The sequence below is a fragment of the Capra hircus genome, chromosome 7, assembly GCF_001704415.2.
Source record: "Capra hircus breed San Clemente chromosome 7, ASM170441v1, whole genome shotgun sequence".
NCBI classification, from domain to species: Eukaryota; Metazoa; Chordata; class Mammalia; order Artiodactyla; family Bovidae; genus Capra; species Capra hircus.
Window position 1 is genome coordinate 67,244,184 of NC_030814.1, and position 20,623 is coordinate 67,264,806.

At 58.5% G+C, this 20,623-nt stretch overlaps 1 protein-coding gene across 1 annotated transcript; it reads right to left on the reverse strand.

Moving 5' to 3' along the window:
• HCN2 (hyperpolarization activated cyclic nucleotide gated potassium channel 2) lies at window positions 56–20,349 on the reverse strand. Its single transcript, XM_018050508.1, has 8 exons — window positions 19,653–20,349; window positions 10,112–10,535; window positions 8,983–9,144; window positions 7,548–7,766; window positions 6,319–6,465; window positions 2,972–3,212; window positions 2,645–2,809; window positions 56–1,378 (listed from the first exon to the last, which is right to left on the reverse strand). The coding sequence occupies exons 1-8, from the start codon at window positions 20,300–20,302 to the stop codon at window positions 672–674; spliced, it is 2,715 nt and encodes a 904-aa protein (XP_017905997.1). The 5' UTR covers window positions 20,303–20,349; the 3' UTR covers window positions 56–671.

The window sequence follows — 20,623 nt, forward strand, 5'->3', positions numbered from 1 at the left end:
GGGGAGGGGTGACTACATGCTGTGTCCTCACGGAGCAATCAGACTCGGCAGGCTGGGCGCCAATGCTGTCGTTTATTGCGCGGAATGGGGGTGTGGGGGTTAGTGGGGCGTGGGGGGTGCGGTGGGCGCTGCTGCCTCAGCTCGTCAGTACATTCATCACGACGGCGGGGACCCCCGGCCTCACCCCCACGCCGGGGCGCTGGAGGGAGAAGGGTGTGCCCGCTCAGGGGAGGTCACCGCGGATGCGCCTGGACAGGGACTGGTCTGGTTATTGCATGAGCGCAACGGAGGCAGCAGGAAGCCGGCAGGCCAAGTATTGCACTTAAAAACCGATCCTCGTCAGAGGGCGGGCGCGGGCAGCCTCCCTGGCCCTCTCCCCTCGGCCGCGGCCAGCCCGTCCCCCCTTCACAGTTGGGGGAACTGAGGCACCGAGGTGAAGGGAGCCCCCTCGCCCGTGCGCGGCTGCCGGGGGCAGGGGCGATGTGGGTGGGCGCAGGGCGATGGGGGGGTGGGGCACGGCGAGGGGCTGTTCCCACCTACCCGGGCCGCCCGTCCGACTACAACTACCTATATCTCCTCTATGGCTTCTGGGGCAGGCGGCCCGGGCTGCGCAATGGCATGGCTTTGGTCTGGGTGACGGCCCCGCCCCATTTCGGGGCGGCGCGTGAGGGTCACAAGTTGGACGAAAGGCGTGAGCGCGCGGAGTCCAGCGGGTCGGGTCCGCCGGTGGTGCCCGGTGAGGGCGAGGCTGAGTCCCTACGGTCCGGGCTGGGTGCCGCGACCCGGGCGGCGGGCGCGGGCCCCAGGCGTGGCGTGGAGCTGCTGGCCGGTCGCGCCGTGGCCGCGGGGCCGGGTGCGCCATGGGGCAGCGAGGGCTGTGAGGCAGACAGCGGGCGCGAGGCGCGGCTTAGGCGGCGCGCAGGTAGCGCAGGCCCAGCGCGAGGCGCGGCAGGGGAGCCGGGTGTGCCACCAAAAGGCGAGGTCCGCGGTGCCCTGGGGCTGGCAGGCGCGCCAGGGGGACTGGCTGCAGGGGCGGGTCCGGGCGAGGCGGCAGCAGTGGCGACAGTGGGCGCGGGCCCCGGGGGCAGGCGGCGCACGAGGCGCGGCGAGCCAAGTGCCAGGGGCCCGACAAGCGGGCGTGCGACTTGTGGGCAGAAGCTCATGGCCACGGCCTGCTGCAGCGTGGCGATGGCTGAGGTGCCCTGTGGAGGTGGCGGTGGTGGCGGGAAGAGGCCGACACGCTGGCCCAGCTCAGCCTGCTGCACCATCTCGCGGTCATACTTGACAATCTCCTGGATGATGGCGTTCTCCTGGTTGTTAAACACGCCAGAGTTGAGGTCGTGCTGCACCTTGTGTAGCAGGATCGAGTTCTTCTTGCCTGGGGGCGGGGTGGGGATTGGTATCAGAGGTGCCAGCCTCTGCACAGCAGGCATGCCTGGGCGCCTCCTCCAACCAGCAGGCCAGTGTCCCAGTGCCTGGTGTGCACAGCAAGCACGTACTGGACCCTGACTGTACAGCCAGAGTGAACAGAAGTCCAGTATCTGCTGCGTATAAGAAGCTGAAATTGTGCACCTACTGTATACAGGAAGCAGGCACCTTTCTGTGTAGCTAGCATGTGGAATTCCTGCCTGTACAGAGTCAGGAATTCCCGTGGCGCGCATTGTGCACTGCCTTCAGCATGCTGAAGGTCTGTGGTATATGTAGCAAGCTGCTGTTGAGCACTTACTGTATATAGTACATATGTTAAGCACCTATTGTATAGAGCTACATTGTATGTGCTTGTTGTCTATAAACATACTGAGTGTTTTTTCTGTATCCTGGGAAGTCCTCTTTCTATTGGCTCCCCTCTCCCTTCTACCCTCTCTCAGTCCTGCAGCCATTCATTGTATCTGTTCCCACACATGGTACCAAGGGCCTCCCTGACTCCTGCATCTAGTCTTCAGCTAGTGCTCAGCCATTTCCGAGATTACCCCCTGCCCTGCCTCTCCCCAGTTCCCCAGGACACCCCCCAACACATAGACAGGCCAGGCTCCAAGAGTCTTCCTGTATATACACAGCCTCATAGGATATACATCTGATCAGGTCCTCCCCTGCCTAGAATGATCCATAGCTCCCTATTGCTTCTGATCTACAGTCCAAATGCCTTCCTCTACCACCCGCTAGGGCTCTTGTGCCTGCCCACGCCTCTCAAGCCTCCCTCCTCCCAGCTTCCCTGACTCCCGGTAATCCAGGCCCCTTTCCCACCTCAGGGCCTTGGCACATGCTGTGTCCACTCCCAGGTCATGCTCTCTGTCTTTCTACTGGTAACACCTACACATCTGGGTCTCTGCTTGGAATCACAAGGAAGCTCCCTGCCCCCACACCTCTCCTCCATGACAAACTTGAGGGTGGCTGCCCCATCCTTCTCAGGGGCCACATTGTCACCTCCTAGCACACAGCAGGTTCTCAAATACTTGCCTGCTGAGCAGAAATTTCCTTTTCCTTGGGAAACTCAGGCTGTATTTGGTCAAGGGAGAAAATGGGTTGGGGAATCTGGTCCCAGGACCAGAGAAGGGGCCCTGAGGGTCAGCTAGGCCACAGCACCACCACCCCCGAGACTGTCCCTGCTGGGCGGCCACTGAGGCTGACCGCTGTGTCCACTCACCAATGCGATCCAGGCGGTCAATGGCGACTGTCTCAAAGGCCCGCCTCATCATGGGGTACTCCTCCAGCACCTCATTGAAGTTGTCCACACTCAGCGAGTAGAGGCGGCAGTAGGTGTCGGCCCGCACGCTCGCCGTGCGCCGGCCCCGCGTCAGCAGGCAGATCTCTGCGTGTGGCCAGGGGCGGCAGCCTCACTGCTGGGCCATCCCCCAGGGCCCTTCCAGCCAGCATAGCGCCCCAGCTCCCCTCACCCAATCTGGGGTCCTTCCTGCTGCACCTGTGCCCCTAAGCTCGCCACCCTGGCCTCCGGCTCCCCACCAACACTCACCCCCGAAGTAGGAGCCATCAGACAACTTCATCTCCTTGTTACCCTTGGTAAGCACACTGACCACACCGTGTTGGATGAAGTACATCTTCTTGCCGATGGTGCCCTCACGGATGATGTAGTCGCCTGGCTGGAAGACCTCAAACTTGAGCTTGGTCAGCATGGCTGTGACGAAGTTGGGGTCAGCATTGGCGAACAGTGGCATGGAGGCCACCAGCTTCCGGCAGTTGAAGTTGACGATCTCCTGTGGGGGTGGGAGGGGGACAGTGTCAGGCTTCCCCATCTTACCCTCCCTTTGGAGGTTGTACCTCTCAAACTCTCCGTCTGTGAAAGCAGTTGAACACTTTAGCCCAAAGACCAGCGTCTTAATAGGCAGTCACTGGAGGTTTTGCCAAGGTCAGGATCAAGGAAAGATTCCCTACTGTTTAACTGTGTTGGCAACACTGGTCGATGCTATTAGACATGGGAAAGCATTCTAGCATTATAAGAACTGGAAAGGAAAAAGTAAAATTATCTCTTTACTCTTTCTATTAATAGGACTGCCTGAAAAAACCAAGAGAGTCCATGGAAAACTATAACAAGGGAAGTTAGTCAGAATAGCAAGTGATTTTTAAAAAACAACATGAAAACCAAGAGCCTTAAAGTGAATGCATGGTGTAGAAGACAGGGTACCATTTATCTTTGGTGGAGAAGCTTCGGGGGATGGGAAGATTCCATGTTTGATCTGGGTAGGGGTTACGTGTGGATTTTACTTGATAGAATGTCCATCAGGTGAGCCCTGATGACAGGAGACGCACTTTTCTCTAAGGTACATTTCAATAAGAAGGAATGCTTACCATAAAGAGAAAACCCAGCTTTTTGTACAAACAAAGCCACTCCAAAGAAGATGCAATGCGTGAGAAGACCCCGTATCCACCCAGATAAAGAGCTACATGAGGTGGTGCAGCATGAGTTTAACAAGACACATCCAATCCTACATGAAGATGCACTGTAACCCCCCCAAAGGCACAGAAGAGCCATGAACATGCGCTGCTCACCATCTTTGACACGGGAGACACCCATTCTCCCTGGGTAGGGCCACAGTGCACAGCCTGTGAAAATGCTGCCTGGCTCGCTTCTTAACAACCGGGGCTGTTCACTCAGAATACACGAGCAGAAACATAAGGAAACCCATGACAAAGAAGAGCAGGGGGGTTCCCTGGTGACTCGGTTGGTAAAGAATCTGCCTGCCAATGCAGGAGCCACAGCTTGGATCCCTGGTTGGGGAAGATCCCACATGCCACAGGGCAGCTAAGCCAGTGCACCGCAACTGCCGAGCCTGTGCTCTAGAGCCCAGGAACCGCAGCTACTGAGCCTGTGTGCCGCAGCTTCTGAAGCCCGCACACTCTAGAGCCTGTGTCCAGGAAACAAGCCACTGCAATGATGAGCCTACACACCCTAGAGCCTGTGCTCCGAAACAAGAGAAGCCTGCATACCGCAACTAGAGAAAAGCCTGTGTAGCAACAAAGACCCAGCTTAGCCCCAAATAAAAAAGAGCAGAGGACTCAGCCTCCAAAGCACCAAAACACACTGAAAACTTGCGACGCAAACAGTGTGGGTTTGGTGCACACAAAGCAGACAGGCCTGTGGGCCAGATGAAAAGTCCAGAAACATAAAAAAAAAAAAAGAAGAAAAGTCCAGAAACAGACCAAGCACAAGGGCGGTTCACCCAGAGCCTGAGGGTGCAGCCCCACAGCAGGAGAGCCTGGACCCTTCCTCACACCAGGTTCCAGGACAGATTCCAAAGGCATCAGGGGTCCACATGCAAAACACATACCGGAAGAAGACACAGAATTTCTCTAAAACCTAGGTGTGTAGCAGGCAGGTGTAGGTACCTGCTTTGTAGAGCGAGCATGTACTGCATGCCTGCTATACGCAGAGAGGAGATATTGAAAACTTGTGTACAGCAGTCAGGTTTGAGTACCTGCTGTATACAGCAAGCATACATGGAATACCTGCTGTACACAGCAAGCATACACAGAGCACCTGATGTATACAGCATAAAAATTCCACATAGGGGAGAAACCACAATCAGCAAGGTTTGAAGACAAATGGGTGGGACTTCCCTGGCAGTCCAGTGGTTAAGATTTTACCTTCTGATGCAGGGAGTGCAGCAGATTCAATCCCTGGTCAGGGAGCCAAGATCCCACACACCTTGTGGCCAGAAAACCAAAACGTAAAACAGAAGCAATAGTGTAATAAATTCAAGGATGACTAAAAATGGTCCACATCAGAAAAAAAATCTTTAAAAAGACAAATGGTTACGGGGTGGAAATTTACATCACCAAGAGGTAAAGTCCTTCAGGTTTTTAGGGAATTCCCTGGCAGGTCCAGTGGCTAGGACTCGATGCTGTCATTGCCAAGGGCCCAGATTTGGGTTGTTCCTTAGTTGAGGAACCATCTGGCAGCCTCGTGGTTTGGCCAAAAACAAAATAGTTACCAGAGGGGAAAGGCGTAGGTAATTGAAGAGTTTGGGATTAGCAGATACTATATGTAAAATAGATAAGGTCCTACTATGTAGCACAGAAAGCTCTTAACAACCTGTAATAAACCATAATGGAAAACAATCTATAAAAGTGTATATAGATAGATGAGTCACTTTGCTGTACACCAGAAACTGACACAGCATTATAAATCAACTATGTGCTGTGCTAAGTTGCTTCAGTTGTGTCTGACTCTTTGCGGCCCCATGGACTGTAGCCCACCAGGCTCCTCTGTCCATGGGATTCTCTAGGCAAGTATACTGGAGTCAGTTGCTGTGGCCTCCTCCATGGGATCTTCCCAGAGGATCAACTATACTTCAATTAAAAATAAAATTTTCGAATAAAGGCCAAAAGTTCCGAAGGAAAGCAAACAAAAGTTATGGATAATTCACAGAAAAAGAAACACAAATAAACAAGCCCTTGATCACAGGGACACTCTCGCAAAAGAAGAGAATGCACCTGAGTGTAGTTCCTTGGGGCACACCTCTCACTGAGCATTTGGGAACCATCTCCCAGGGCGTCCCTCATGACACCTCAGAGGGATCGAAGGGTGTGCCCCTCCCTCGCCTTTCTGGGCACTGTGAGCTCCTCCCTCAATGCGGAGGAGGGGCTCAGAGAGGGGGCACTGGGGCTGCGGACACCTGGAGGCCCACAGATGTCCATGGTTTCGTAAGAAAACGGATGGAGAGCCGGAGGAACCCGGTGGAGGGACAGGACAGAAGATGGGTATTTTCTGCCTATATCCAGTTTTGCCAGTTTAACAATGTAAATGACTAAGTAAAGATCAAATACAGATTGCCAGGAGCTCACTTCTCTCAGAAGCCCTACCTCCCTCAGGGGCCCGTTGAGCTCGCCCAGGATGCTGTCCTCATCGAACATCTTGCCCTGGTAGCGGTGCTCGTAGTAGTCGTGGATCTTCTGGCGGAAGTCGGCTGGCAGCTTGTGGAAGGACATGTACTGCTCCACCTGCTTGTACTGTAACGGGACAGGGGGCCCGGGTCAGCAGTGTCTGCTCCAGAGCCCCAGCCTGAGCGGGCCTCGGCTTATGACCACGACAATATGGGACCCTCAGGGAATCTGAATTTCAGATGAACAACTAAAATGCCCCTGGTAAGTTTAACCCTGGCAGTAAAAGTTAACTCCTGTGTCCTGAATATCTTCTGGCAACCCCTGCCACCGCCCCCGACCCTTTGGTGGCCCCCTCCTCGATGATCTTTTTAGAAATTGCCAGCCCAGCCCCTCCTGAACAGGGCTGGGGGCAAGGGCACCAGTTAGGGGTGCCAGGCCCTACTGTCCCCAGGGTGGCACCCCCAGGGGAGCTCTGGCCCTGCTTCCGCCACAGCTGTCCTGAGCTCAGCGGAACCCGTGACGGCAGGCGGGTGGCGGCACCAGCTCGTGTTTGGGTGGGAGGCTGGTGGCTTCCGGACAGCCGGGGCGCCTGGCACCAGGCCCAGCTGACCCGGCCGACCTGACTGCTGGGCATTGCTGGGGGTGAGGCAGCTACTGGGCCAAGGCTAGCCCTGGGGTAGTAGTACAGGGACAGTGGGGCAGGGTTTGGGGAACTGGGCCACCCTTGGCCTGAGGGAGGGGAAACTGAGGCAGAAGACTGAAGCTGACCTCCAGGAAGGGCTGGCCTATGGGGCCACATTGGACTGGCCCCAGGGAGGCCAAGTCCCAGGACATCCTTGCTTCCCAGAGGCCTCCCTTGTGTCCTTGAGCAACCCCAGCACCCCCACCCTTCCTGGGACAGCCCAGAGACACCCCTCACCAAGCGGTCTCCTGGCCCTATCCTTTTTAGACCTCTTCTCCGGCCTTTTCCCTTCATCAGCCCCTATGTCCCCTCTAGACTTCTTCCTCAGAATTCTGAGGTTTCTCACTGTCCTTCTGTGAGCTGCTCCCCCCACTGGGGGGGGGGGGTCCAGTCCGGATCACAGTCACAGGCCCTTATGAGGTCCCCATCCCCTCTACCCCTCTGGCCTCCATCCTGAGCACAACACATGGAGCTGGAGGGATGTGGGGTGGACCCCAGACCCTCGGGGGTTCCTCCCCCCTCAGACCTTCTCCTGGTACTGGCGCCTCGAGGAGTCCAGCGACTGGATGAGGGCGGTGGCGTGGCCAATGAACATGGCGTAGCAGGTGGCACCCACGATCATGCTCAGCATGGTCAGCCAGATGTCCGTCATGCTCTCTGGCGCCTGCCGCCCGTACCCGATGCACAGCATGTGGCTCATGGCCTTGAACAGCGCGAAGGAGTAGAGCTCGCTCCATGAGTGGTTCTGCAAGTCCAAGGGTGGGTGGTGGGCAGGGGCTCGCCGTCCCCAGGGAGCCCCTTGACCGCCCCGCCCCAGGGCCCTGCCTGCCCACCCTTCCCCAAGCATCCGGCTCCCTGTGTCCAGAGTCAACCAAGAGAAACTAGATTTAGGCAGCCGACGTGATGTGCACACATGTTACAGCAACTCAGCAGAGGGCCGGCGTGAAGCCACCTCCCCACTTCATTCCTGGGGAAACAGGCTCCAAGCAGCTAGAGTCCAGCCCTGGGTGTTCAAGAGCCCTCACTACTTCACAACCTCTGATGAGTGTCTTTGAGGCCAAAGAATGGGGAAGTCCTGGGGACAGCGAGCTGGGGACACTGAAATCCTGATCAGAGGGGCGGGGTGGAAGAAGCATCAGACAGGACCAGGAAAAAACCCACCACCCCCGACCAGTCCTCAGTTGAACCAGCTAGGGGAGGGGCAGTGAGCCCTGTTCAGGAAACAGGACCACATGCCTGGGTGTCCGGCCAGACAATGAGCTGCCTCAGCCAGGCAGCTGTGCCAGGCGCTGGGCCGGGCGCCCAAGGGTTTTCCCTCCAGTGCTCCCGCCCATCGATGCCCACCTGCCCTGTGCCCCAAATGCACCCCAGCAGGAGAAAGGCTTGTTAACAGTCTCAGCCAGAAAGCAATAGGTGCTCCTGAATCTCCCAATTTATTACTTCTCAAGACCGTTGATACTACTTTCCCATCTGAGGACTATGATAAAATTGTCATTTAAACACATGGGTGCAAATAAAATGGGCTTCCCAGGTGGTTCAGTGGGAAAGAGTCCGCCTGCCAATGCAGGAGATGTGGGTTCGATGCTTGGGTTTGGAAAATGCCCTTGAGGAAATGGCGACCCATTCCAGTATTCTTGCCTGGAGAATCCCATGGACAGAGGAACCTGGTGGGCTGCACTCCAGAGGGTCGAAAAGAGACATGACTAAGCAATAGCATGCACATACATGCGTGCAAATAAAAAGTGGAATGGATCACAGAATAGTAAGCAGATGACGAGATTTCTAAAGGGGAGAGGGGGGCAAAAGCAGCTCTAGTGCCCTCAAACGGCAACGGATCTCCATAGTTCTGGATCTGCAAGGCTCCAACTGGGACAGCAGCCCAGAGGAGCGCTCAGCACCAGAGGGGTTTTCAGGCGCCCTGTGCTCCAGGCACGCAAGAGGGACACGGGCGCGGGGCTCACCACCATGCCGTTGATGGAGACCCAGCAGTTGCGTGGGAAGTCCTGAAGCATGGGCACCAGGAACTGCAGGCAGCCATCCCAGTGGCAGAGGAGCAGCATCATGCTGATGAGGTTGCAGATGCGCATGACCGCACTCGCCAGGTCGTAGGTCATGTGGAAGATCTGTGGGCAGGGCAGGGCAGCTCACGTGAGCGTCCGGCAGACCCATGGTTACTCGTGCCCCAGCAGTGGGAAGACGCAGTCCCCCGTGAGGGGCAGCCCTTACTTCCTCGTAGCCCCCACTCCCCGTAGGCCTTTCAAGGTAGTGAAGTGTCCTAGACTAGAGAACATGGCCCCTTACCAGCCTGCCGCCCAGGCACCAAATCTCTGCCTGGCCGGCCATCCACTGTCCTCTCTGAGGACCACTACCTCTTCCAGTGACCCAGTCCCCACCCGCTCCCCTGATGGCAGCCTGTCACTATCCTGGAAAGTGCTGGTGACTGAGCCTGTGTGGTGGCCATGGGCTGCAGAAGTCAGGTCACACTGAGTCCAGAAGTGGGTCTGAACCTGGGGGAGAGGGTCATGATTTCACTCCTTGGGGCCTCAGTTTCCCCATTGCCAACAGGGCTGTGGACTCTGCCTCTCACAGGGCAGAACGAAGGAAGGGCTGCAGATGTGTCAAGGATTCATGCAGTGCTTCCTGTGACCCCACTCCCCAGCAGGTAGGGGCTCCTGTGACCACGCCCCTAGCTCACCCAGGTTCCACCCCTAAGTTTCCAAGGACCCTCTATGCAGCTCCTGTAACTCCGCGCAGTGTACTCAGTGACACCGCTACTCTTGTGTGTCTAATCCCGCCTGTCTTCTCATTGTAGTACGCCCCTGGACCCTGCAGCACCCCCTGCCAAGGGTCTCCCATCATGGCCTGGCCTTTTTGTTCCCGGTGCCACCTGTAGCCATCGCCTGGTCCCATCACCATAACAGCATCCTCACCCATCAGCACACCCTCGCCCATCACGACCCTGCCCCTACATCCCAGCCCAGTTCCAGCCCATTACGACCCCACTGACCCCACCCTTGCCTCTGTGCCCCAGCCCCACAACCCCCGCTCACGCCCGTGGCCGCGCCCCTGCGCCCATGCGCAGCCGCTCACCTCCTCCCACTGATGGATGTAGCGGATGAGGCGCGACAAGCGGAGCAGGCGCAACAGGCTGAGGATCTTGGTGAAGCGCACGATGCGCAGGGCGCGGGCCGTCTTGTAGACCTCAGAGTCGATGCCTTTCTCCACGATGAGGAAGATGTAGTCCACGGGGATGGAGGATACGAAGTCCACCACGAACCACGTCCGCAGGTACTTCTTCTTGATCTTCTCGGGGTCCAGGATGATCTCCGTGTTGTCCTCGATCACGATGCCCGTGCGGAAGTTCAGCACCAGGTCCATGAGGAAGAATGTGTCTGAGACAACGTTGAACACAATCCACGGGGCTGTGGTCTCGTCCTTGAAGAAGGTGATGCCCACAGGGATGATGATGAGGTTTCCCACCATGAAGAGCAGCATGGTAAAGTCCCAGTAGAACCTGGGGGCGAGGCGCAGTGGGTCACGACTCCACCTTTGTGTGGGGCCCTCCTCTGAGCGCTTCTGCCTGGCCCACTGTGCATGCAGCTACCATTGAGGACCAGCCCATAACTCGCATACTTGGGCAAAGCTGACAATTTGCCCCCACCCCGGGTCATAGTTGGTGAGGGTTTCCCAGATGGCGCTAGTGGTAAAGAACCTTCCTGCCAATGCAGGGGATGTAAGAGACACAGGTTAGATCCCTGGATTGGGAAGATCCCCTGGAGGAGGGCAGTATTCTTGCCTGGAGAATCCCATGGATCGAGGAGCCTGGAGGATTATAGTCCATGGGGTCGCAAAGAGTCGGAAAAACGACTGGAGTGACTTAGCATACAGGGCTAGTGTGGACCTTGCCTCCAGGAAGCCCTCCCACCTCCCAGATTGCACTCTACTGCTGCCTGGACTCCTCCAGCCCAGTTCCTCTCACAGGCCCAGCCTGACCATCTTTCTTTGAAGAAGTCAGAGACCTAGAATAGCCACTCAAAAATTGACTAAATGTTTCCCGGGACCAAAAAGGTCCAATGTGCCTGGCATAAGGGTGGCATGCCAAAGGAAGTAAGGCTGAGCAGGGAGAGAGGAGACAAGGAAGTAACTGGAGGGGTGGGGTGGAGGATTGGCTCCAGGAGTGTTGGGTGGTTGGGCCGTGGCTGCAGGTATGGGATGGGTGCCAGACAGAGTGCGGGCCCCCCACCCCCGCTGAGTTTTCCTGTAGGGCACTGGAAGGTTGAGCAGGGGTCACTGGCTATCCCTCCATTTCTGAAAGCACTCAGGGTGCAGGGGGTAGGGGGGCGCTGGAGACAGGGAAGAGGCTGGGGTGCCCCAGGGGCAGGGAGAAAGGAAGAGGAAGGCCTGGCAGGCAGAGCATAGGGATAGGCGACAGAGGAACCTGAGTGAACCGACTTGGCCAGGCTTGGATGTTTCATGTGATAAATATGCCTGAAAATGGGATGACTAGTTGCTTCCACTGCCAGACACACACACCCAGGACTGATAACGTGTGCCTGAGAATTCCACAATTCCAGAATTCCACCTGGGAATGCTATGCTCTCGTGAAACAGCCTGTCATTTGAGGAATAAATCTATCAACAGCTGGGCACCGTGTCCTGAGTTCAACATTTACCTGTGAGGACAGATGGACACAGCAAAGGCCACATGGAAAGATGCCCAGCCCTGCAACAAACAGGAATTAAAACTACACGAGGCAAAACTGTCTGGTGCTGCAGAAAGTTAAAGTTACCATGTGACCTGGCAATTCCACATGGGTCCTGGACCTACACCCAAGGATGGAAAACAGGTATTCAAACAGACTCTTGTACACCAGTGTCCACCATGGCACAACTTACATTGGCCAGAATTGGAAACAATCCACGCATCCATCAGTGGATGAACATATAAACATAATGTGTTCCCTCCACACATGGGAGCATCACTCAGCCACAAAAAGGGAAGAAGCCCTGATACTCGCTACCATGTGGATGGAGCCTGAGAACACAGTGCTCAGTGAGAGAAGCAGACACAGGAGGACACATGGGGTGTGACTCCACTGATGGGAAAAGTCCAGAACAGGCAGATACACAGACACAGAGAGTGGGTTCCTGGTTGTCAGAGGCTGTGGAGTTTCTGTTTGGGAAGATGAAAACGTTCTGGCAAGGATGAAAGGTGGTGCTTGCACAACATTGTGAATGTACATAATGTCACTTGACTGTACGCTTTTAAATGGTTAAAGGCCAAATGCTATGTTGTATTTATGTTAGCACATGTATACAAAGAGAACACCGAGGACCAGGGTCTTAGCGATGAAAGGATGCCCCAGATCGGGGTCTGAGGCCACACTCCCTGTTAAGATTCAGACAAAGGATGGTCTAAAATTCAGAACAGAGTCCTTTGTTTGATTTTGGCTCTCACAGTGCAGGAAGAGACGCCCACACTGAGGTAGGTATCCTGGGCCATCTGGTAGGCTAGGCGCCCTCCTCTTCATGGCCAGAGTCCCCACGTCCTCTTGGAGAAGGTTCTAGCATATGCAGGCAGGACAGGGCTGGGGGACCCTCAAAGCCTGCCACTTCCTGGGCCTCCCCCAGATGGACAGAAGAAGAGACTGAGGTTCCTAGGGGCTGGAGGGACTCTCCCAAATTAGCACAAACTAACAGAAAGCTGGAAACAGCAGTGCTGACCTGACTACAGTGAGCACCCTGATTTGGGAGATGCTGTGGGTCAGCTCTCTTGGGAGCAGCCCTGTTAGGGAAGAGCTATAGCACCTCACCTGCCCAGTAACCCAGGCCTTCCACTTCGGGGAACTGATCCCAAGGAAGTCATCCAAGAGGAAGAGAAAAAAATTAAAAAGTGATTTGTAACAAGATGTTCACAGCAGCCTGGTCTGCAAGAGCCAAGCCTGGAAAGGACCCAAAGTCCAAGACGGTGGTGACAACAGCCAGGTCTGGGCTCCTGCCCACTGGCAAGTGTGACCTTGGCAAGTCCCTCCAGCCCCTGGGAACCTCAGTCTCTTCTATCTGTCTGGGAGGAGCCCAGGGAAAGGCAGGCTTTGAGGGTCACCTGGCCCTGTCCACCCACACATGCTGAGGGCTTCTCCCAGTGGCCATGGGGACTCCAGCTGGGAAACCCACCTTGGGGTGGAGATGGATGGAGACCTTTAGAGATGAAAGTGTCGACATGATCTGGGGTGAGTGATAAGGGCAGAACAAAGGACTGCTCCCAGTTCAAGGCATTCTTTACATGAATCTAGACCATATGTAGGGCTCAGACCTCTGTTCTGCATCATCTTCTCAGCCTTGAGACCCCCAGGACCCCAGCCCCAACCTGACTGAGGGGCCTCACCTGCCTGCTCCCCACCTCCACCCCCAGTGTATCCACAGCAAAGCTCCTAAAACCCCGCTTTTTGGATAGAGACCTTCTCCCCGAGCCCCAGTTTTGGGGTTGAAGGGCTTATGCCTGAGGACAAAGCAAGCAGGAAAGAGTAACTGAAGGCCAGTGGAGAAGAAACCTCCAGAGAGCCCAGAAACCCATGAGAGGGGGTTAGAAACAGTCTAAACTGGGGGGCCTGGAAATCACCAGGGTGGGGCAGAAAGTCTAAATGGCCAGAAGCAGAAGTGCTTCCCCTCCCTAGGTGACACATCACAGACATTCTCTCCTTTTGTTCTGTGGTCAGGGTGTGGGTAGGGGGGGGCAGGTGTGGGCAGACACCACACTTCCCACTGATAGACCAGAGAGGTGGCCCAGCCTTGGGATGCGGGGCCAGAGACCCGAGAGCCAGCCTGCCACCCCTGGGCCTGTCCTGTCCACTGCCCGCACTGCCAGGAACTCCACCTGCAGGCCCGAGCCCTGGCCAATGCCCCTTGGTCACTGGGAACTATCCCTGGCTGCCCAGGGTCTCAGCCTCGTCCCCTCCAGCCAACGTGGTCCTCCTGGAGGTGGGCAGGAGGAGAGGACTGAGGCCTGGGGTAAAGGTTCCAGGCCCCCCTCCCCTGCACCCCCACCTCTCCTGGGCCTGCTTGCCCCCTTGGGCTGTGCAGCCCCAGAGCTGATCACTCTCCTCCAAGCCTCCATGCCTTATCTGCCCAATCCTGGAAGCCCCTCCAACAGTAGGCCATCTCAGAGACCTCCAAAGACCCAGAGATGCCCTCCCATGACCCAGAGATGTCCCCCCTAGAACTCATGGACCCCCTGGGACCCAGAGACTCCCCAAGACTCAGAGACCTCCCCTAGGCCCCAGATACCTCCCAGTATCCCCAGGACTCAGAGACCCCTGAGACTCAGAGACATCCCCCAGGACCCAGAGATTCCCTGGGATCCAGGGACCCTTGGGACCCAGAGACCCCTCTCACCAGGACCCAGGGAATCCCCCCCCCCAGGACCCCAAGAACTCCCAGGACAAAGTCAGGGCTTCAGGGTCCGGGGTCACAGCTACCTCAATTACCCAGGGTCTTTGGGGACGGTAATTAAACCTTGTATTGAGAAGTCCCTGAACAAACAGACCCCATGAGAAAACACTCAGACCCTGGTTCCCCACCTGTGCCCAGATAGGAACTGGGCCCTGAAAGACAGCGAGGCCAGGGCTCCCGGGCAGGAAGTGGGGGGCTCAGCACAATGACCCCAGCACTCTGTGAACAGGAACACTCAGAACCCTCTCCCAGGTGCCACAGCCACATGGTTCTGATGTCAGTGGGGCCCACTGGGAGCCCAGCACCTGCTCCAGCAGCTGCCTGGCCTTTCTCTGTGCAGATGGAGAAACCGAGGCTGGAAACGGTTAAGTGACAGAAGCCAGGCAGTCAGACCTCAGAACCAGAGCTGGGGACCACGTGATCACCCTATCTCCAGTGCTCCAGGCCCCTCCCTTCAACTCCGGAAACTGGACAAGCAGCCTGTGCTTCCAGTACCAGGCAGGCAGGACCAGGCGAGGGGCCGGCAGGGGCGTCCCAGGAGCCTGAAGCTGCTGGCCAGGGACACGGTGAACAAGGGTAGCAGCTCCCTCCATTCCAGGTTGGAGAACCAAGAACTGGGCAGGAGGCAGTCTAGGAATTATGGATCAGATCAGGCAAATCCCAGGGGATTAGGGGCTGGAGGTCTGCAACTAAGGATGAGCCTGGGGGTGGGGGTGGGGGGTGGAGGATTAGAGCCTGAGCCCTTGGACATGAGTTACAGATCCCAGGCGGGTGTCAGTGATCTGGAAAGGGAGACTCCCCGGGGGAGGATTCCTGGTTGATCCCAAGACAGGGCATACTGTGGGGTCAACTGGGTGCCAGGCCAGGGGGACACGTGGTGACCAGACAAACCTGGCACTCCCTCAGGGCCCCAGCCCGGGTGGGGAGCTGGACGTTCCACACAGAAAAATGACTGAGATGCTTCAGAGGGGCTGCTTTAGCTAGGATGAATCAGGAGGGCTTCTTGGAGGAAGTGGCATGTGGGCAGAAGATGGAGGAGGGCCGCTAGGCAAAGTACAGGGCACTGCACCCTGGGCCCAGGGAACAGCCAGCATGCAGTTTGCCTTTTGGGCAGCTGGAAGGCCCGGGGCTGGAGCAGGGGCATAAAGGGAGGTGAAAAGGGATGAGAGGTGTGGGAGCCGGGCTCTGTGGGGTTGTGGGTCAGCCATAGCCATGGCTGAGTGAGTTTAAAGTGAGAAAGACAAACATCTCTGCCAGGAAGGGGTGGAGGGTGGTGTTCAGGCAGGAGGTGGGGTGGCCTGTGCTCGCTGTGTTTGGGGGAAGTGAAGCAGGGTCTTTCCTGAGCAAGTGAGTAGCTGAGGAAGCTACCTTATATAAAGTGAACTCTCCCAACATTCCCCCTGAGCCCCCAGGTCATGCCCAGGTGAAGCAGGGTCTTTTCTGAGCAAGTGAGTAGCTGAGGAAGCTACCTTATATAAAGCAAACTCTCCCAGCATTCCCCCTGAGCCCCCAGGTCATGCCCAGGCCCTGGATGTGGACACAGAGCATAGGTGTGTGACAATCTAAAGCAGGGAATTCAAGGACCAGAAGCTCCAACTTCAGGCAGGAACGCCGTAGAGTGACGAGGGGCCCCTGACCCCTCACAGGGACAATGGAGCTCCCTTCCTCCCTGCTGTGTGGGCCTGGGCCACAACTCTTCCACCTGGGAAATGGGCATGTCCACTGCCCCCAACTCTGAGCACTGGATTCACAACCAGGGAAGCTCTGGGCCCCGTTCCTGTCTTGCCTCCCCTCCCCACCCCACCCCCACTACCCCGGGATAATTCAAGGCTTATTCTCATGAGCTGACGCATCCTCATCTCCCGCTGATCCATAGGGCCATCTGGGGCAGGAGAAGCCCTCTAGTCCTGTTGAATTTTCAGGCCAGCCCTCTACCACCCCAGGCTCTTGGGGTCCCCTAGGGTGTCACACAGATACAGGCCAGCATCCACAGGACCTGACTTTGTCTGAACTCTGCTGAGGGCCAGGAAAGGGACCCACTTCTCTTTTCCCTGCAAAACCAGGCCTTCTGCTGGCACAAAATTTGGGAACATTGAGCAGCAGGAGAGACTCAGGTCAGAACTCAGAGGAGCTTACAGACTTGGAAACAGGATGAAAGGCCCTGGGAAGCCACCGCCCATACTCTTTGTGGGGAGATAGGGCCACCGGCCCCCCATCCCAGACATGCCCAGGCCCCCACTCAACCACAGCTGCCTTGATCCCCAAGTGACCACCATCCGAGGAGGTGAAGAAAGTGGCAGAAGGAGTGGATGGTCCAGAATGGGAGAGCTTCCTGTTGTCCCTGGAACATGCTTCTCCCCTCCCCCACCCCACGGACGCTCATGACCTGACTCACGGCCTCACCTGGCACCCACATGGGCCCCTCAGCGGGCTCCCCAAATCATCCTGGGCCCCCCTGCATGCCAGGCCCCAGGAAACCATGGTGCGGGAGGGTGTGAGAGTGGCAGGTAAGCGTATCAAGGGGGGAAAGGCTGCTTCCAAGTGCACAGGTGGTGCATACATAAGTTGGATCAAGAGAAGTGGGGTACACCTTGAATTTGGGGAAACTGAGGCAAGGAAGCCTGGGAAGGGCTCCAGGCTATACACAGGGGCTGTGGGCCTCACTGCAGACTTCCCCAGCCCCTCCGCAGCCTGTTCCAGACTTTGTACTCCTCTCTCCCAGTCTCGGTCTGGTCACCTTCCTCAAGAGCCCTCCTCCCTGAGGCCTCTGCAGACACTCCCTCTTCCTGGAAGCCCTCGTGGTCCTTGGAGTGAGGCATGGCTGCAGCTGTTCCAGCTCATCAAACGTGAATTGTCCTGTTGTCCACACCAGACAGGTGCCTGGTCAACCTGAACAAAGTTGTTGCTCAAGGAAGTGGTCCTGGGGCTGGTATGGGAGCCTTGGCCCCTTGGCCTCATTTCCCTTCTCAGTCGTGTCCAGGGCTCACCTGGGTGCCAGCGGGGACAGTGTCTGCACCATCAGGTCATCAGCACAGACAGAGCCAAATGTGGACAAGCAGACCCAAGGACCCTCCTTGCTGCTCCATGACTGGTTCTTAAAACTAACACACACCCATGAACACAGGATGCCTTTTTTCCTCTTGTTTCTTCTTGGCCTGGACAGGACATGGCCAGAGACCAGCTTGCCTGACAATTCAAAGTGCGGATTCAGAGGCCAGCCTCCCCAGGCACGAATCCCCACTCTGCCTGGCTTGGGACTAGCTGTGTGGCTTTGGGCAAGTGAATTTACCTCTTTGTGCCCCTCTCCTGGTGTGTAAATTTGGGGTAGCTGCACTCCAACTTGGCAGGATCTTAGGGTTTTTACCTTGACTGGCTTACCTTGTCCCAGCTACAGGCCACACATGCCCCCTCCCTCACCCTCACCCCATTGATCACCCCCAGTTTACAAGGTATCTGCCCAGGGACACACGAATGACTGAGCGGGACAGGCAGAAGGATGGGGACATCCAGCTCCTTCTCCCAGCACCACCACCGCTTCTGCAGCTGAGAGGAAGCTCAGGCCACCCACTGCCCTGGGGAAGCTGCAAACAGACATGCTGGAGGGGACAGGGGAATGACTACTTTCTGCAGCTACCTCCCACTGCCCACATGTCCCCCATATCCCTTTCCAGCCAGCTGGTGTTAGCCCCCAGTTCACAGGGGGACCAGGTGGGCCAGAGAGCCCTGGAAGTCAAGTCCCTCCCCATTTCACAGACCAGAACCATCTACAGAAGGATGCAAAGGCCCCAGGTAGGTCGGGACCATCCAGAGCCCCCCCACCCGACCCCTACTACCCCATAAGGATGTGACCCTGGGACCTCTGCCCCTGGCCTCTTCCCGAACCCAAACCTCTAGTCAAGGCTGCGCTCACGTCCCAGGAAGGTCTGAAGGGTGAGGAGCTGGAATCATGGACTTTCCTCCAGCCTCTGCCCCTGACTTGTGTCCCTGGGCCTCCGTTTCCCCAGCCGTCCAGAGAAAGGGAGAGTCCCGCAGCCCCCTTTCCCAGCTCTGGGGGTCCAGGAGCAAAAGACCTCTGACTTCAGAGGAGGGGGAGACCCGAGACCTGCGGAGGGAGAGGATCCGCAGGCCTCCGGACTGCTGTCCGTGGTGCTGAAACCGCGTCCGCCCTGGGAGCTACAGCCAGTAGGCGAGCGGAGGGGGGCACACAGACCGTATGCACCCTAGCTCACACAGTCGTCATGGACACATCACCTCGCACACTCACACACACTCACACACACACACATATAACACAATCTCTCCCCAACATACAGCCGCGATCTGCCGGGCAGACACACCCCCCAGAGCGCTCAGCCCGCGCCCCCCAGGACCCCCGTCCCCCGCAGTCACATGCTCTTGATCACACACACAGACTGCAGTGACAGGCATCGTTCTCACTCGCAGGCCACACAGCGCACGCCCAGGAACGGAACTGCAAACAAACGCGGCATGACCCTGCTCCGGCCTCGCTCTGAGTCTTTCCACGCACCAGCCGGCTGAATCCACATTGACAAACCAACCACCGACACCTGGGCACGCCACCCGGCCGCCTGAGCTGATGAGGCTGAGAAGACACAGCCGCGGGATATCAGCACGCTCAGCACCCACTCCTCGCGGAACACCCAGGCCCAGGGACCCGGGACGCGCCTCTCTGCGGCCTGGGGCGCAGGTGGAGACCGTGGGATCCGGCGTGTCCGCTTAACCCTTTCTCCGCCAGCCTCTACCGGGCGCGTCCTTCCCGGGCGCCCTTCCTTCCTCCTTCCTTCCGCTCCTCCGCCTCCCCGGCACCCACGTTCCCCTCTATTCGTCCTCTCCGCCCCTCTGCGCTCAGACCCTGGTCCTGCGGCCCGTGACGTGCGCCCACTCGAAGGGCGGGGAATGTCAGGTTGCGTGGGAGGGGGCGCGCCAGGGTCACGGCACGAGCCTGCGTGCATCTCCCAGCGCCCCTCCAAGGGCGGCGCCTTGGGCGCCCAGGTCCTTCTGGGGCGGGTCCCGGACTCGCCCGAGGTCACTGAGGGGGGCCCCGAGGTCACCCGTGGGGCGCACCGCCCCGCCCTTCCCAAAGCGCTCCCAGGACGGCCTCCGCGCGCGTCCGCTCGCCGTGCCCCTCCGCGCGGGCCGGCTGGCCCTCCGAGCGACAGTACCTGAAGTCGCTGTAAGGGTGGATGATCCAGGCCCCCGCTGACTTGACGCGCTCCTGCTCGCGCTCCACGGCCTTCTGACTGCCGAACATCCGCAACGAGAACTTGTTGACGCCCGGCTGCAGGAGCGCGCCGAACTGGCGCTGCATGAAGCTGGCCTGGCTGCCGCGCGACTCCCCCGCCGGGCCCGCCTCCTCGCTGCCCGCCTCGTCCGCCGGCCCGGGCCCGGCTCCAGAGCCCGGCCCGGGCCCCGGGGCTGCCCCGCGGCATGAGAACGACACCTTGGGACCCCGCGCCGGGCCCTCGGACCCCGCGGGGCTGCACTGCGGCTCGCCGCGCCCGCACTCGCCGTTCGGGCTGCCCTTGGCCGTGCTCGCGGCGCCCGGGGTGCCGGGGCGGCCGCAAGAGCTGTCTCGGCTGCGGAGCCGGGCCCGCGGGCCGCCCTCGTCTGCTGCCTCCGGGGGCGCCGCCTCGGTCTGGGGCGCCTGCTGAGGGGGCGCCGGTCCGGGGCCCGGAGGGGGCGCGGGTGGCGGCGGCGGCGGTTGCTGCTGCTGGGGGCCCGCGGGCGGCGGCGGCGGCGGCGGCGACGGCCCCGGCACGGGGGTCGCGCCCGGGCTCTCCCCGGGCCGCCCGCCGCCCCCGCGCGCGTCCATAGCGAGGCGGCGCCGGGCAGTGCGGAGCGGAGCCGCCGCCGCCGCCGCCGGCCGGAGCCCGAGGGAGGGGGGGAAGGCGGGGGTAGGGCGGGGCGGAGCCGCGGGGGGCGGAGCCGCGGTCGCGGGGGAGGGGCGGGGGTGGGAGCCCCTCCTCTGCCCGCGCCCACTCCCGGCGCGCCCCGCCCCGGTCCTGCGCCCGGGAAACTGAGGCCGCTGGGTCGGGGACAGCCCAAGGTCACGCGGCTCAAGATCTCGGAGACCCGATCAAGCTGAGTCCCAGAAGGGGAAACTGAGGCCCGCGAAACGGAAGGACGCGCCCAA

Excerpts from the sequence above, each read along its gene's own strand:
- HCN2 (XM_018050508.1), bottom strand. The coding sequence starts at position 20,302 with ATGGACGCGCGCGGGGGCGGCGGGCGGCCCGGGGAGAGCCCGGGCGCG. Across the intron at positions 3,213-6,318 it reads TCAACGGGCCCCTGAGGGAG|GAGATCGTCAACTTCAACTG; the intron begins GTAGGGCTTCTG and ends CCACCCCCACAG. Across the intron at positions 1,379-2,644 it reads TGACCGCCTGGATCGCATTG|GCAAGAAGAACTCGATCCTG; the intron begins GTGAGTGGACAC and ends CCCCGCCCCCAG.